The sequence below is a fragment of the Ictalurus furcatus genome, chromosome 8 (genome assembly GCF_023375685.1).
Source record: "Ictalurus furcatus strain D&B chromosome 8, Billie_1.0, whole genome shotgun sequence".
Lineage (NCBI taxonomy): Eukaryota > Metazoa > Chordata > Actinopteri > Siluriformes > Ictaluridae > Ictalurus > Ictalurus furcatus.
In genome coordinates, this window is record NC_071262.1 from 14,507,148 (window position 1) to 14,521,908 (window position 14,761).

The 14,761-nt window shown below is 41.6% G+C and overlaps 1 protein-coding gene across 1 annotated transcript in view; it reads right to left on the minus strand.

Annotated features, from left to right (window-relative positions):
* Nucleotides 1-14,761, minus strand: part of arap3 (ArfGAP with RhoGAP domain, ankyrin repeat and PH domain 3) — a 30,297-nt gene that overhangs the window by 9,174 nt on the left and 6,362 nt on the right. Inside the window, exons 2-14 of the mRNA XM_053630968.1 lie at nt 9,508-10,531; nt 9,356-9,399; nt 9,160-9,242; nt 8,994-9,061; nt 8,345-8,584; nt 8,017-8,086; nt 7,469-7,589; nt 7,042-7,226; nt 6,761-6,867; nt 3,821-4,020; nt 3,348-3,433; nt 1,444-1,626; nt 194-335 (exon numbers count right to left, since the gene is read on the minus strand). Coding sequence (XP_053486943.1) covers nt 194-335; nt 1,444-1,626; nt 3,348-3,433; nt 3,821-4,020; nt 6,761-6,867; nt 7,042-7,226; nt 7,469-7,589; nt 8,017-8,086; nt 8,345-8,584; nt 8,994-9,061; nt 9,160-9,242; nt 9,356-9,399; nt 9,508-10,457 — 2,479 coding nt within the window. The 5' untranslated portion in view covers nt 10,458-10,531. The remainder of the gene's footprint in view (nt 1-193; nt 336-1,443; nt 1,627-3,347; nt 3,434-3,820; nt 4,021-6,760; nt 6,868-7,041; nt 7,227-7,468; nt 7,590-8,016; nt 8,087-8,344; nt 8,585-8,993; nt 9,062-9,159; nt 9,243-9,355; nt 9,400-9,507; nt 10,532-14,761) is intronic.

The window sequence follows — 14,761 nt, forward strand, 5'->3', positions numbered from 1 at the left end:
CACTGTGGGATGTGCATGCTGATAATTCTGAAATTACATGTTGAGAATGAATAAGGCTTAGTGATTAGAGAAATATACACTGCTACAGTGGTGATGTGGTGGATGATAGTTGCAGAGTCAGTGGTTAAGGTGGAATGGAAGTGGTTATGTGCCTGCTGTGGTGTCTGTTTGTGTGTAAGTAAATCCTGAAAACCTGTGGCCTGGGTGTAAGAGTAATGCAGAGAAAGGTGCTTCTCATGTCCATTAGAGTCCGAGAGTCGAGCCACTTCTGCTTCTGCAAATAACTGAGTGACTGTCTTTAAGAGGTTCTGTTCAGTCACAGCTGTGCACAGTGCCTGCAGGACCACCAAATGCACCAATAAAAAGCATGTTCAGTCACAGGATATTCTAAGTCCTAATATTCATTCAGAATACTGGCCATTTATTAGTCATCTTATTTAGCACACATCCTCATTCTATTCTGTATAGACAGCAATGTAATGATTAGACTGGAAATGTGAGCAATGGCTAAGAATAATGCAAGTCAGTCAAGGCATTGACCGCTGGCTTTATACTAGGGATGGCTAGGCTATTTTAAGCAAAACATCCTTAATGCTCCAGTGTGAAATGAGTTCTTCACAGGGCAGACTACTAAACAGACCAACACAATAGCTCAGAAAAGACGCAACACGCTCAACATTTTTGACCAAATCATCCACAGCATTACCACATACAATCATCTCCCTGTAGTGTGTGACGAAAGAAAAGAAAGCCCATTGACATAAAACTTAAAGGCAGTTGTTACAGCTGTAAATAGATATTTATGAGAAATGCAGATTATTGCACAGTGTACTGTAACATTCCTTTAATTCTTCAGTCAAACACATTTGTAAATTAAGCTCGAAAGCATTGTAATTCATCCTTTCAGAAAATGTGAGAAGAAAACGCTGAAGATCGGTTCACACTGAATCAGTCATTGACAAAACAAAACTTTAAGGAAACTATACTACTGACTTATCTGATTTTTTTATTACATTGCTATAATGTTGAATGACTGGATTAAGCTACACATAAATAGATTAAGTAAGACATTCTTTTTTTTATTGTTAAAATGTAATGGCTGCTTAAATTTGTGCTTTAAAGTAGCACAATCTAAATATCGAGTGAAGGAAAGCAACAACTTCCATTATAAGTGTGCTTCATGTCGACAAGAGACACTTGTGGATTAAGAAACACACTGTTTGTATTCTTTTAAACGTATACAGTATTTCACTTAGTCTATTTTATCTTTTCATCAGAACTAATGAAGCTATTTAAATAAGTGATTAAATATTTTGATGAAAACATAAGTCCAATTATTGTACCAAGACCTACTACTAAAGGACATTTAACATGACTGGTAAGACTGTGAACTCCTTTTTTTCTTCAATCTGCAGTGAGCTTTACTCACTGTCTGTTGCTCACCTTAAGTAACTCTTCCTGTGTACTAAAGCTTGGGTGAGGGTGACGGAAACGGCCTTCTCTGTATTTCTGGGTTATAAATTCCCTCCGCTGTTCTGGAGAGGCATCACAGTCGATTTCATCAGCTGCTGGCAGCCTGGTAGCCCAGAACTCATTGGCTCTGTCATTACCCAGCATTATGAAGAGCTAAAATATATACATATGCATATACGTAAACTTCATTGCAGGTTCTCAGTCTTATATTTACAGAATATATACTGCATGTGCCATATACAGTATCTCACAAAAGTGAGTACACCCCTCACATTTTTGTAAATATTTGATTATATCTTTTCATGTGACAACACTGAAGAAATGACACTTTGCTACAATGTAAAGTAGTGAGTGTACAGCTTGTATAACAGTGTAAGTTTGCTGTCCCCTCAAAATAACTCAACACACAGGCATTAATGTCTAAACCGCTGGCAACTAAAGTGAGTACACCCCTAAGTGAAAATGTCCAAATTGGGCCCAAAGTGTCAATATTTTGTGTGGCCACCATTATTTTCCAGCACTGCTTTAACCCTCTTGGGCATGGAGTTCACCAGAGCTTCACAGGTTGTCACTGGAGTCCTCTTCCACTCCTCCATGATGACATCACAGAGCTGGTGGATGTTAGAGACCTTGTGCTCCTCCACCTTCCGTTTGAGGATACCCCACAGATGCTCAATAGGGTTTAGGTCTGGAGACATGCTTGGCCAGTCCATCACCTTCACCCTCGGCTTCTTTAGCAAGGCAGTGGTCGTCTTGGAGGTGTATTTGGGGTCGTTATCATGCTGGAATACTGGCTTGCGACCCAGTCTCGGAAGGGAGGGGATCATGCTCTGCTTCAGTATGTCACAGTACATGTTGGTATTCATGGTTCCCTCAATGAACTGTAGCTCCCCAGTGCCGGCAGCACGCATGCAACACTAAACCATGACACTCCCACCACCATGCTTGACTGTATGCAAGACACACTTGTCTTTGTACTCCTCACCTGGTTGCCGCCACACACACTTGACACCATCTGAACCAAATAAGTTTATCTTGGTCTCATCAGACCACAGGACATGGTTCCAGTAATCCATGTCCTTAGTCTGCTTGTCTTCAGCAAACTGTTTGCGGGCTTTCTTGTGCATCATCTTTAGAAGAGGCTTCCTTCTGGGACGACAGCCATGCAGACCAATTTGATGCAGTGTGCGGCGTATGGTCTAGGTTATAGCCTAGGCCATCTTTATGTAGGGCAACAATTCTTTTTTTCAGATCCTTAGAGAGTTCTTTACCATGAGGTGCCATGTTGAACTTCCAGTGACCAGTATGAGGGAGTGTGAGAGTGATGACACCAAATTTAACACACCTGCTCCCCATTCACACCTGAGACCTTGTAACACTAACAAGTCACATGACACTGGGGAGGGAAAATGGCTAAATGGGCCCAATTTGGACATTTTCACTTAGGGGTGTACTCACTTTTGTTGCCAGCGGTTTAGATATTAATGGCTGTGTGTTGAGTTAATTTGAGGGAACAGCAAATTTACACTGTTATACAAGCTGTACACTCACTACTTCACATTGTAGCAAAGTGTCATTTCTTCAGTGTTGTCACATGAAAAGATATTATCAAATATTTACAGAAATGTGAGGGGTGTACTCACTTTTGTGAGATACTGTAAATAAACACTCCATTCTCTGTTAACACATTTTTGGAACTGATGAAAGCTAATAGAATCTCTAATGAGATTATCGTTTAAGTGAGAAGCGAGTACAAATGTTTGTTGGTGTCATTTAGCAAAAAGTATAGGAAATTTTCAACAGAGGAAGCATGCAAAGAACTTTAAAGGCAAAGGCCAGTGTCATGACCCGTGTCCTCTGCCTTCAACCCCCACCTGAACTATCTCATTGCTCCAAATACTGGTGTCCAGTTTCAGACTCTGCACTTTGGACACCATTGTGCCCAGTCCTCTGTGCTGGCCTGCAGGCAGACACAACAAAAAAGTCAGCACACCATTTGGCATGCTCCATTCACTCTGTTTGCCTGTAGTGTCATCCCAATAGGCTGCCTCCAAGCAACCTCTTATCTTGAGTATTTGACATGGAGGACCAACTGGGATAAACACTCTAGCGCTCTCAAAACCAATGTCAGTTTTCCAAGCCACTACACTGACTGACCACTGCGTTAAATGATGCTACAGTATGATGTCAAATCTAAAAGCAATTTCGCATTTTGCATGCCACCTAATGACTGCACAGAATTAAAAAGACATGTTTAGTGATTTGTACAACAACAAGGCACTGTCAGACAATCCATTAGGTTGATAAGTCACCTGGGATTTGAAAGCATTCCATCAGCTTGACATACCTGCGCAGTTCTTGCAAATGACCACACAGAGATTGATGGAGGCCCAGTCGGGATTGATGGCTTTGCAGTCTGCACACACCCTGTTGGAGCGGTTAGACCAGATTTTCTCAGCCACCTCGTAATCGGAGAGCGTCTCTGCGATTGACTCCTGCAGAGCTTCCATCCACTCCCGTTTCTCGCGCTCTGACTCAGCCGTGAAGCTACAGGGACAAGAATGTCCTGAAAACTACCACTACAAAACCAGTTCACTTTGAGGTATTTATTGGCTAAATGCAGGCTTTAGGCTGAAATACTCTAGATCAGGGGTCTCAGACTCGCGGCCCGGGGGCCAATTACGGCCCGCGGAACGATATTTTGTGGCCCCCTACTTGAAATCAAAGCTTGTTGTTAGTGCGGCCCGCCCCCACTAACTTTTTCTCACATGCACCTGCGTGAGTCATTGCCCTGGGCGTTTTATATTTTTTAACACTTGTGGGCTACCATAGCTCAGGCTCGTGACAACAACACGAATTATCAACGTTGGTCACTTGAAACGTGTTTTGGGAGTGTTACCCAGTGCAAATACGTTTTTTTTTGTCACCCAGTCATGTCTTTTTCAAAACCTGCCGTGAAGAGAAAGGCTGGCGATGAGCACAGACAATTTCAGGAGAAGTGGGAAACGGAATATTTTTTTGTAGAGCACAGGGGCATTCCGACGTGTCTAATATGCACAGATAAAGTTGCGGTGCACAAGGAGTATAACATCAGACGTCATTACTCAACTAGACATGCTGAGGAGTATGCAAAATACCAGGGAGATGAGCGAGAGGACCGGGTCGCCAAACTTAAAACATGTCTACTGAGGCAACAAGATTTTTTCAAGAAAGCAAGCAAAGAGAGTGATGCAGCAGTCGAAGCTAGCTACGTGGTGAGTGAGATGATTGCTAAGGCAGGAAAGCCATTCAAAGACGGCGAGTTCATCAAACAGTGCATGTTACAGGCTGCAAGTATAGTCTGTCCGGAAAAGAAAGGTCAGTTTAGCAACATCAGCCTTTCAGCCAACACAGTGGCAGAGCGCATTTCTGACCTGTCGGATAACATTTACGATCAACTGCGTGAGAAAGCTAGACATTTCCATTCATACTCAGTCGCTCTTGATGAGAGCACAGACGTCACTGACACTGCGCAGCTCGCAATATATGTCCGTGGTGTTGATGACAATTTTGAAGTGATGGAGGATTTGCTCACAATAATTCCAATGCATGGCCAGGAGATATTCCGCCAGCTGTGTGATGCCATTGTGGATGCCGGCTTACTATGGAAGAGTTTTGCTGGAATAACAACCGACGGAGCGCCATCAATGACGGGGAGGAGAAATGGACTGGTGGCACTTGTTCAAAGAAAACTGGAAGAGGAGGGTGTGGAAGAGGCCATTGCTTTGCACTGCATTATCCATCAGCAGGCCCTTTGCAGCAAATGCCTTAAGTTTGACAATGTGATGTCTGACGTTGTGAAATGCATCAACCATATCAGATCCAGGGGCTTAAAGCACTGGCAGTTCCGCACCTTTTTGGAGGAAATAGAGTCAGCATATGAGGATGTGCTCTACTTCACCGAGGTACGTTGGCTTAGCAGGGGGGGCGTCTTGAAGAGGTTTTTTGAGTTGAGAGCAGAAGTGAAAGCCTTCATGGATAAGGATGGGATGGCTGTTCCTGTACTAAGTGATCCCAAATGGCTAATGGACTTAGCTTTTCTTGTTGACATCACACAGGAGCTGAATGTACTGAACAAGAAGTTACAAGGCCAGGGCCAGCTTGTCAGTGTTGCATATGACAGTGTCAGAGCATTCTCCACAAAACTTGTGTTATGGAAAGCCCAGCTTTCTCAGACAAACCTCTGCCATTTCTCAGCATGCAAGGTGCTCATGGATTCAGGCACACCATTCAGTGGTGAGAAGTATGCTGATACCATTCTAAAGCTACAGGAAGAATTTGATCACAGGTTTGCAGACTTCAAGACACACAGAGCCACGTTTCAAATTTTTGCTGACCCCTTCTCCTTCGATGTGTAAGATGCCCCCCCTGTGATTCAGTTGGAGCTAATTGACCTGCAGTGCAGTTCTGAACTCAAAGCCAACTTCAGGGAGGTGAGTGGAAAAACAGACAAGCTTGGACAATTTATGAGAGAATTGCCCCCCACGTTCCCTGAGCTTTCCAAGATGTTCAAGCGAATCATGTGCCTTTTTGGGAGCACCTATCTGTGCGAAAAGCTCTTCTCCACTATGAACTTTAATACATCAAAGTTCAGGTCCAGACTTACAGATGAGCATCTTCGAGCCATACTGAGGGTCTCAGTTGCTTCCTCCCTCAAGCCAAATGTGGCTCAGCTGTGTAAGAGGAAGCGCTGCCAAGTCTCTGGCAGCAAGGAGTAGGAGGAAGTAAGAGAAACCTATGTTCTGAAGAACCGTTCATGTTCTGCATGTTCTGAATAGTTATTACTAAAGATTAAGATGATTGGATCGGTTATACTGTTTTTGGAATACTTGAAATCCTTTTTTTGTGGAATACTTGATGCAGCCCAGCCTCACCCATACTCTACCTCCAGCGACCCCCAGGTAAATTGAGTTTGAGATCCCTGCTCTAGATACTATAGATATAACTTCCACTATATTACTCCAATCTTCTGAGTGTTGGAGCAATAATCCACCACTGGCATTGTGTTTATTTGGGTATCCTCGATGTGAAACTCAACATGGGTTTATCCTTATTTCCCAATGTTGTTGTCTATTCCCTCTATTTATTTTTTATTGAGACTATAAATTTCATGCCATCATACCAGGGCCCCAAAGTAAGGATCTTCTGAGCAAACCAAATGGTCTCATTTTCATTTTACAGCCCAAATGATACCCTAATAGGGACAGCTCTAAAAACACTACTGAAAAGTGCAATGGTGAGCATTTACCTGAAGGCCTTGTAAGGAGTTATGAGGTCAAAACTTTTGTTCTTTCCATCTCGGATCGTAGCGCCTCTGGCCTCGATTACAGTGATTCCAATGCCATTCTTAAAACACTGAAAAAAAGGTCAATTACAAAATTAGTCTAGTGAAGATTACATCAGCTTTGGCACAGCAAGCCCTTTTCTACAGCCTTCGAGCAACTGTTTCAGGAAGGAAACAGAGTGGAACAACATGTGCCTTTATTGGGCTCAAAGGTGAACTGAAAATGTGATTAATTTTAAAATCACCTGCTCGTTCTTATACAGCCAAATCTGCTCAGCTATAATTGCTGCATAGATCTTTGACTTTATCCCTTTAAGCTCTAAGAAGCCATTCTTCTGGCAGTGGCTCCCTGGGCCAAAACGTGGCCGGCCAAACACCATCTGCTCCTTCACCCACTCCTGCAGCACACTGCACCACTTACTCCTCTGCACTGTGGAGAATGATGTCAGAGCCCCATCCAAAGTATTTTGTGAACACAGCAGAAAAAGAAAAAAAAAACATTAAGCTCATCAACATGCGTGTTTGTAAGCCAGTCTTAACCAGAATAGGATTCTAGTGGTGGTATAAAAGGTGTTACATGACCCACACAGAATTATGAAGGAGGGATTTCCTGCATTGTGTACACAGTCTATTAGAGGAAATGGGTGATAGCCTTGAGGATGACGTGTTTACCTTCATTGTCTGCACGGAAAACAAATGCCCTGTGATTCGTCACAACTTCAAATTTGTTGTCTTTTGCTGCTCTGGCCATTTGTATAGCACCAAGAGGAATCACACCTTTTGGGTATGTGTCCTGGGGCAAACAGAGGAAAGCCATTTGTGCAAGGAATGACAACATTCAACACTTCAAAAAAAAAAAAAAACAGGAAACAAAGTGTTTTTTTCTACTGAATTAGGGACTTCCCAAGTTATTTAGGTAACAGATTGAGTACTTTATAATTTAGGAACATTGTTCAAACACAGATAAAGCCTAATCCTTGAAAAGATTTCCAAAAGGTTTTGATTAAACTGACTTCATTGTTACACTGCACTTTATTATAGATCTATAAAATAATAATAATGATAATAATAATAACAACAATAATAATAATAATAATAATAATAATAATAATGATTCCTTAGATTTATATAACACTTTTCTAGGTACTCAAAGTTTTAAGTTTTAGTTATATAAAACATTTTTCAGTGTGACAAAATCACGACTTTGGTATGCAACACACCTTTTCACTGCCATAATACATCAGATTTTTTCCATCAAACTTTACATAGCGCTTCTGGAACACGTAATTCCTAAAACAAATAAACACAAAAAGATATCATCTGGGTCCAGGCAAAGAAAACAAACACTGAAACAACAGACAAAAAATATACAGTAATTCTATGAATGCTCATAAAAATGTAAAGGAAAAAGTGGAAATAAAGGCTTCTGGAAAGGTTAATAAGGTCTAGACAAACCGGCAGGAAAGGATGGACAGGAGACAGAGGCAGCCCTCAAGAAGGGAGGAAATGCAGAGACAGGAGGAGAGCAGGAGTCCAGACAGGGCATACCCTTGGGGGGAGAGTTTGTCCAACCATCCACTGAGGATGGGTAAGGGCCTCTCAGACAGTGAGGTGAAACTTGCATACGGGGAGATGAACTGGTCTTCATCCAGTTCGCTAGGGTAGAGGCTATGTGGAGGCAGAGTGAAGGAGCGTGAGGCAGAAGAGGGCTCGCCAACTGTGCTGTAGCCTGGGGAGTCACCAGGACTGCCACGAGACTGCCGCTTGAGACCAGACTGGCTCTGATGCCTGGAGGGGCAGCAACAACAGGCAGTTATGTGTAAATAATCTAACTGTAGTTCATTATTTAACAGAATACAGAACAGCCTGGGACATAAATGCAGGAGTACATGTTTTGTGGTACTCATTGATACTGATGTCGAGATGGGCAACCTACTAGGTATGGAAGCATCTTTTATGAGTACAAGAAAATGAGCACGGTATCAGACACCAATGCCAGTATCGGTATTAATGAATCCCTATTCACATACTAAGGACTGGGAAAGTAATAATGTGTGAAAACCTTTAAATTATTCTGTAGAATGTGTTTGTTGTTCTGCAGCTTATATAACAGCATATATAACAGCTTATAAACTGTCAATAATATTTGGTATATTCCTTGTTGCACAGTCATGAAACTCACAAGAAACGGCTTTACCTATGAGCATCTCCTAGCTTATCATCTTTGGTTCCAGTCCTATCCACACTATTGGGAGACCTTTCATCCTTATATTAAAAAAAAAGAAAGAAAGAAAAAAGCATGTTTAAATTCTTTCAGCAGCACCATTTCATGTTCTTTATCATCTGTTGTTCTCTACACTCACCTCAAGATGTTGATTTTGCCACTTGCCATGGAAAACAGTTTCACAGTATGGACTAATCGTTTCATCTTGGTCATCAGCAGGAGCTATGTTCAACAAAACTGCTACTTATTAATGAACAATGAATATGCAAAATGGACAGAGAGAGAACTATGCATTTATTATATATTAACTAAGGTGGGAAATCTAATGAACCTACCAAATGTATGTTTACGCGGTTCTGATGAGGTGTGATTTAAAGTGCTGTAGACATACAAATATGAGGGTTACCACTTGAAACCTGAATAATAAAATGACTGCACTGGGAGAATACCAACCTAATGATTGTAATAGTGATGCTGATTAGCCTACCTATTGCTGTCAGTAGATGTGTTGAGCTCCTGGCGTGGCGGGGGCATAGGTATAGAGCGGCTCCAGATAGTGGGTGGAGTGCCAGGTAAAGTGCCACTGTAGATTTCATTGGAGACCATCTCTAAGCCAGAGCATGGAGGGCTAGGCGGAGAACCAGGCACACTGGTGAAAGGAGAACACTGATAACTGGAAGGGGAGTCAGGAAATGGTGATCGTGGAGGGGTGCTTTGCTCGGCCTGGCTTGACATGCCCCTGACTGTGGATGGGAGAACCCCACGGCTGATCCTTGGGGGTACTGGAGGTAGTGGTCCGCTAATGTCTGGGGATGAGATACTTTTATTTAACTTCTCTTCACTCAAGATTTGTTTCGGGTCTATCGAAGTTAAGCTATGAAGTTCAACAGAAGAAACTTCCAGAATGGCAGAAGAGGCAGAATCCTGGGAGGACCTTCTGCAGAGCTGCGCTTCCTGTTGCACGGGTAGTGAAGGCTCCTTCACCCTCTGTTTGTTAAAGACAGTTCTAGGTTTTGGGACCGGCTTTACAATGGTAGCGCTACACTCTGAGTGGGAGCGTTTCACAAGTGCAGACAAATTTGGCACCGATCTGTTGTGCAGAGCTTCGAAGGATGTGTCTGCATTTCCTTGAGGTGAACGATGCCCTTCAGGAGTCACTTCATGAATGGCTGACTCTGAGTTACAGCGGTCCAACTCAGTGTCCTTCCTATGATGCTGGCAGATCATTTGAATGTGCTCGACCAGTTTGAGGATCCGCTTCCTGTGACCGGTGGCGGTCACTCCAAGTCTGTTAAGAGCAGCATTGTCCACATGACAGAAATCCCGGGCCAGCAGAAATCCTGCCTGTCTGAAGTGGTTCAGATATTTCTCAAGGTGAATGGAAGCCAACAGGTCTTGTGCATCTGAGGCTGCATCAATTGTTGCCATAGTGTACATGGGCTATGGGATTAGCCTGCATGCAAAGCAGCAGAAACACTGGCCAAGAGGGGATGAGGATGCCAGTTCCTCATCTAAGAACAGAAACAAACACAGTCCATTAGTGTTTGTGTGCCTGTACTATACACTACCATGCTTAATTTGTAGTAATGTGAGAACTGCTACACAGGCAAATGTTTTTTCATTTGCTTGCAGCATATGTTTTAAACATTAATTAATGCCCATTAGTGCCCAATGGTTCTACTGCAAATAAATTGCAATATGTCTCATGACTAGGGATGGGTATCGTTAAGGTTTTAATGATATTGCTACTCTTACCGATACTGCTTATCGATCCGGTACTTTAACGGTATTCTTATCAGTACTTTGTGCTGTGTTTTTTTTTTTTTTAATGAAAAAACAAACAAATTGAGAACAGAATTAACATTGCTTTATTTTTTATAAAACAAGTTTATTATTATACATCTATTTGTCAATGCACCAGTGTTTTTAGTGTTTAATATTTATATACTGCAGAAAAAATGTATATAATATATATAATATATAATTATATAATATATATATATATAATATATGTAGGCAGAACCTGCAGAACCGATAGCGTCAGAGCTTATTGATACTACGGTCTTTCATAATTTAGCACCAGGGCCAGTTTAATACCGGGTTTCAGTACCCATCCCTATTCATGACACAGACATTTTTCTTCAGACTGAGATCATGCATCACTATGGCATTTAGATGAGGTCCTTCTTGAAGACCTCTTAGAACCGTTATAGAAGAATAAAGACTGATGTCATTTCTCAAACAAAGGAGCGTCTTGTAAATGGCTAGTCTGAGCGGCGCATGTAAGAATATTGGACAAATCCAGATAAGTATTGAATAACTGTTAAACTACAAATGACCTTTACTGTTTTCTCCTGTTTTCAAGGAAGTCCCTTTATAGAAAGAGTGCTGTAAGAACATTTACAAACAAAAACAAAAATCCTAATTAGGATTGTGTGCTGTTAATTTTACCCTGCTCACATTTTACCATTAAAAAAAAAAATCATAAACAATTTATTTTTCCAGAACCACGAAAGAGAGTGAAGCAAAAATTTTAACCAGGGCAGTTTTAAGGAAAATATAGAAGGAGATATCATCATGTGTGCAGTCAGGTACTGCTTGCCGGCAGTGGCAAAAACTCATCTGGATGGTAGATCTTTAGGTGATTCTGCAGCAGACAGTAAAAAACAACCACAGTAGATTTGTTTTATATAATCCTTATAGAAATCGGTTGTCTAATGAACACATGGCCGACCTTTTGACCATTCTGCTGCTCAACGTTGAGTTTCTCCAGTGTAGGAGAGCAAAAAAAACCCCTGTATTTAATCACTTTTGAATGATTATCAACATAAACATTATATGTAAAGTGTTGATGTCAAAATCTTCAAACTTTGTTTCTCTTTCTGACCATTTTCAGCCAAAGGTTCTCACTGGCATTCATGATAAATATAGTTAACTAATATTAACTACATACCACTTGTCTAATGTATATGCCAATCACAGTTTTATAGATTGTACTTCACATTTATGAACTCAAACATCCTCGGGGCTTCCAGGCAGTGTCTGTTAACATCAGAGAGGTCAAAACACCCTCTCAAATCATTCCAGATTCACATGCCGATTGGCTCATCCGTCATTTTTTTGTGGAGAAGATGACTGCTCTTTTGACATTTTTTGAGTGATAACTTATACTAGCATATTCAAATGTTAAATTGCTCCTAATTCCAGTAAATGGTACTGAGTACCATTAGAGCGGGTTGTCCACTAATCGTAGGGTTGGTGGTTCGATTCCCGGCCCACATGACTCCACATGCTGAAGTGTCCTTGGGCAAGACACTGAACCTCAAGTTGCTCCCGATGACAAGTTAGCGCCTTGCATGCAGCTCTGCTACCATTGGTGTCTGAGTGTGTGTGTGAATGGGTGAATGAGACCCAGTGTAAAGCGCTTTGGAACCCCTAAGGTTAAAAAAGTGCTATATAAGTGCAGACCATGAGTATCTTTGCAGTGTAACATCATTTAAGGATGATTACATTTTTATATCACACAAGCCTACTCATGATACAACAGGGCATTTGAGAGAAGCATTAGCTCTAGCAGGGCTATTCAGGAAGAGTCTTTGCAATGGGTGAGAAAAGGCTACGTGATGCAGAGGGCATGACTCCCAAAGGCCCCCTGTGCAAACACTTCCTACAAACAATCTGAATGTGCTCAGAGGTATGAAGAGATACTCTCCTGACTTCTCTACTCCAAAGGTTGTTGGTGCTTGAGAACACAACACTAAGAAGAATCCCAAGGCTGGACAGGTGGCACAATGCCAACCATGAGCAGAGAAAAAACAGAGCATGTGTATTCCATCTCAGCCAAGAGGTGGAGTCTGCGACAGTGGTCGAGTTCTCTCTAATCAAACAGTGGAGGCCTTGAACCCCCTCCCCCCCATTAGATACTAGGTACAGTCATACTACAAACATAGGATGTGCATCACTCTTGAATGAATCCCAACTGAGACGTTCAACTTCAGTAAGCCCACATGTAAGAAAAATAAGCAGGGAGAGTTTCTCCATTACACTTCTCTCAAATACTTCCCTGAGGCCAAAAGTAAGTTACAAAAACATTTTTGGGATAGATTTTCCTGTGCTACTGGATAGCACTAACTGTGAATGAGAAAGCAGACAGTAGGAGGCTGTTGAAAAGGGCCATGAGTCATATCCTAGGTTTCCTTTGTCTGCATTCTGGACGCTAACCTTTGGCTCTGGAATACTGATACACCGGATCCCGCACAGAGCAAGCAGGCCGGAAGCCCATGAAGCAGGCAGATAAAGCCTGACCTGGAAAAAGCCACTGGCAGGGTGTTGTCTTATTTCTGTCTTACTAGCAATGCACATGTTTCCCTTCTACAAGTCTGTCATCACAGGCACATATCAGTCATACATGTGGTGCCCTTTTCATGTTAAGTACACCACAAACTGAGAAATGTGCTGTGAGATTGAAGTGAAAATCTATACTTCTCGGTAAACAACTGTTGAAAGGAATTTATCCAAATCAAAAGTGGTTAGGTGCAAAGAGACTTAGTTCCTGAGAAGGTCTGATGACTTTCAGCCACTAAAGCATGAACCAGACAGTCACACACTTCTGGTTTGTCTGGTTTCACCAAAACTTTACCACATTACACAGCTGAATCACTGTCCAAGCCTGTTAGTGCTAGGCCACATGATGCGTCCATTCGTCAACAGAAATATATTTTTCTAATATCAGGCCTGCATGCCCACTGAGCACTTGTATACAAAGGCAGTGGAAAACGTGTTTGAGGTGCAGACCACCAGTGTTTTGTAAGAAGGAACAGCCTCGCATCACTAAAAGCCAAAACCACAACTTCTGCCTGGGGAGCACATTACCATACTCAGCTCTTTGTTTTAGTTATATGTTCAGATGTGACGTTAAAAGATATTCGGCAGATATTGTGCATGGTGTTTATTTAAAAAAAAAAACTGCAAATGAATTCTGTCTGTAGTTGCCATATACAGTGTCAGTATATTTAACTTATGTCAAAGTATATCTCTGGTGTTACAGTGAGGCACTTTTGCATTTCAATAGTCCTAAAAAAAGGATATGAAAAGAGGCACTGTCAATAAATGTTTGAAATGACTGCAACAACCTTTTATTTATTGGAAAGGTGTACGAAACCCAGGCTTATGTGGCATCAACAATGATGTTGGCATCAATGCTGTTAAGGGTATTAAAGGTGGTGGTTACGATCTCTAGGCTACTTATAAGACCTGGTTGATACAGAGGATTTGTTTACAAGGACAGATTTTTACCTGTTCAAAAGAAGAACATGGCAATCAAACATTCCTAGATCAGCAATGGGTAAAAGTTTGTGTGTTAATGTTTTTTTACTTACATTTTTTTTTAATTAAAATCTTTCTTATATTTCAGGAGATGACACAGACAATGACCTCACCTGCACTCATTAATCATTCTATGCAAAAGAGTGTACACTATTTAAATATATTAACAGTGCTATCTGTAAAGGCAGATACAGCAGTCTAAAATGAACAAAAATACCCATTCTTACACAGAAAGGGGAACAAAGGGGGAGGTCCTTCCAGAAAAAAAGTGAAGGCATACTCTGACCTATTGGTGAAAATAAAGATGGCTACAGAGATCAGATTTAGGGGCTCATATAACAACCATCCAAAAGCATTAACCTTATTTCTGGCATTCTAACCAACCATTTTCACACCTCCCACCAAGACCCGTTCGT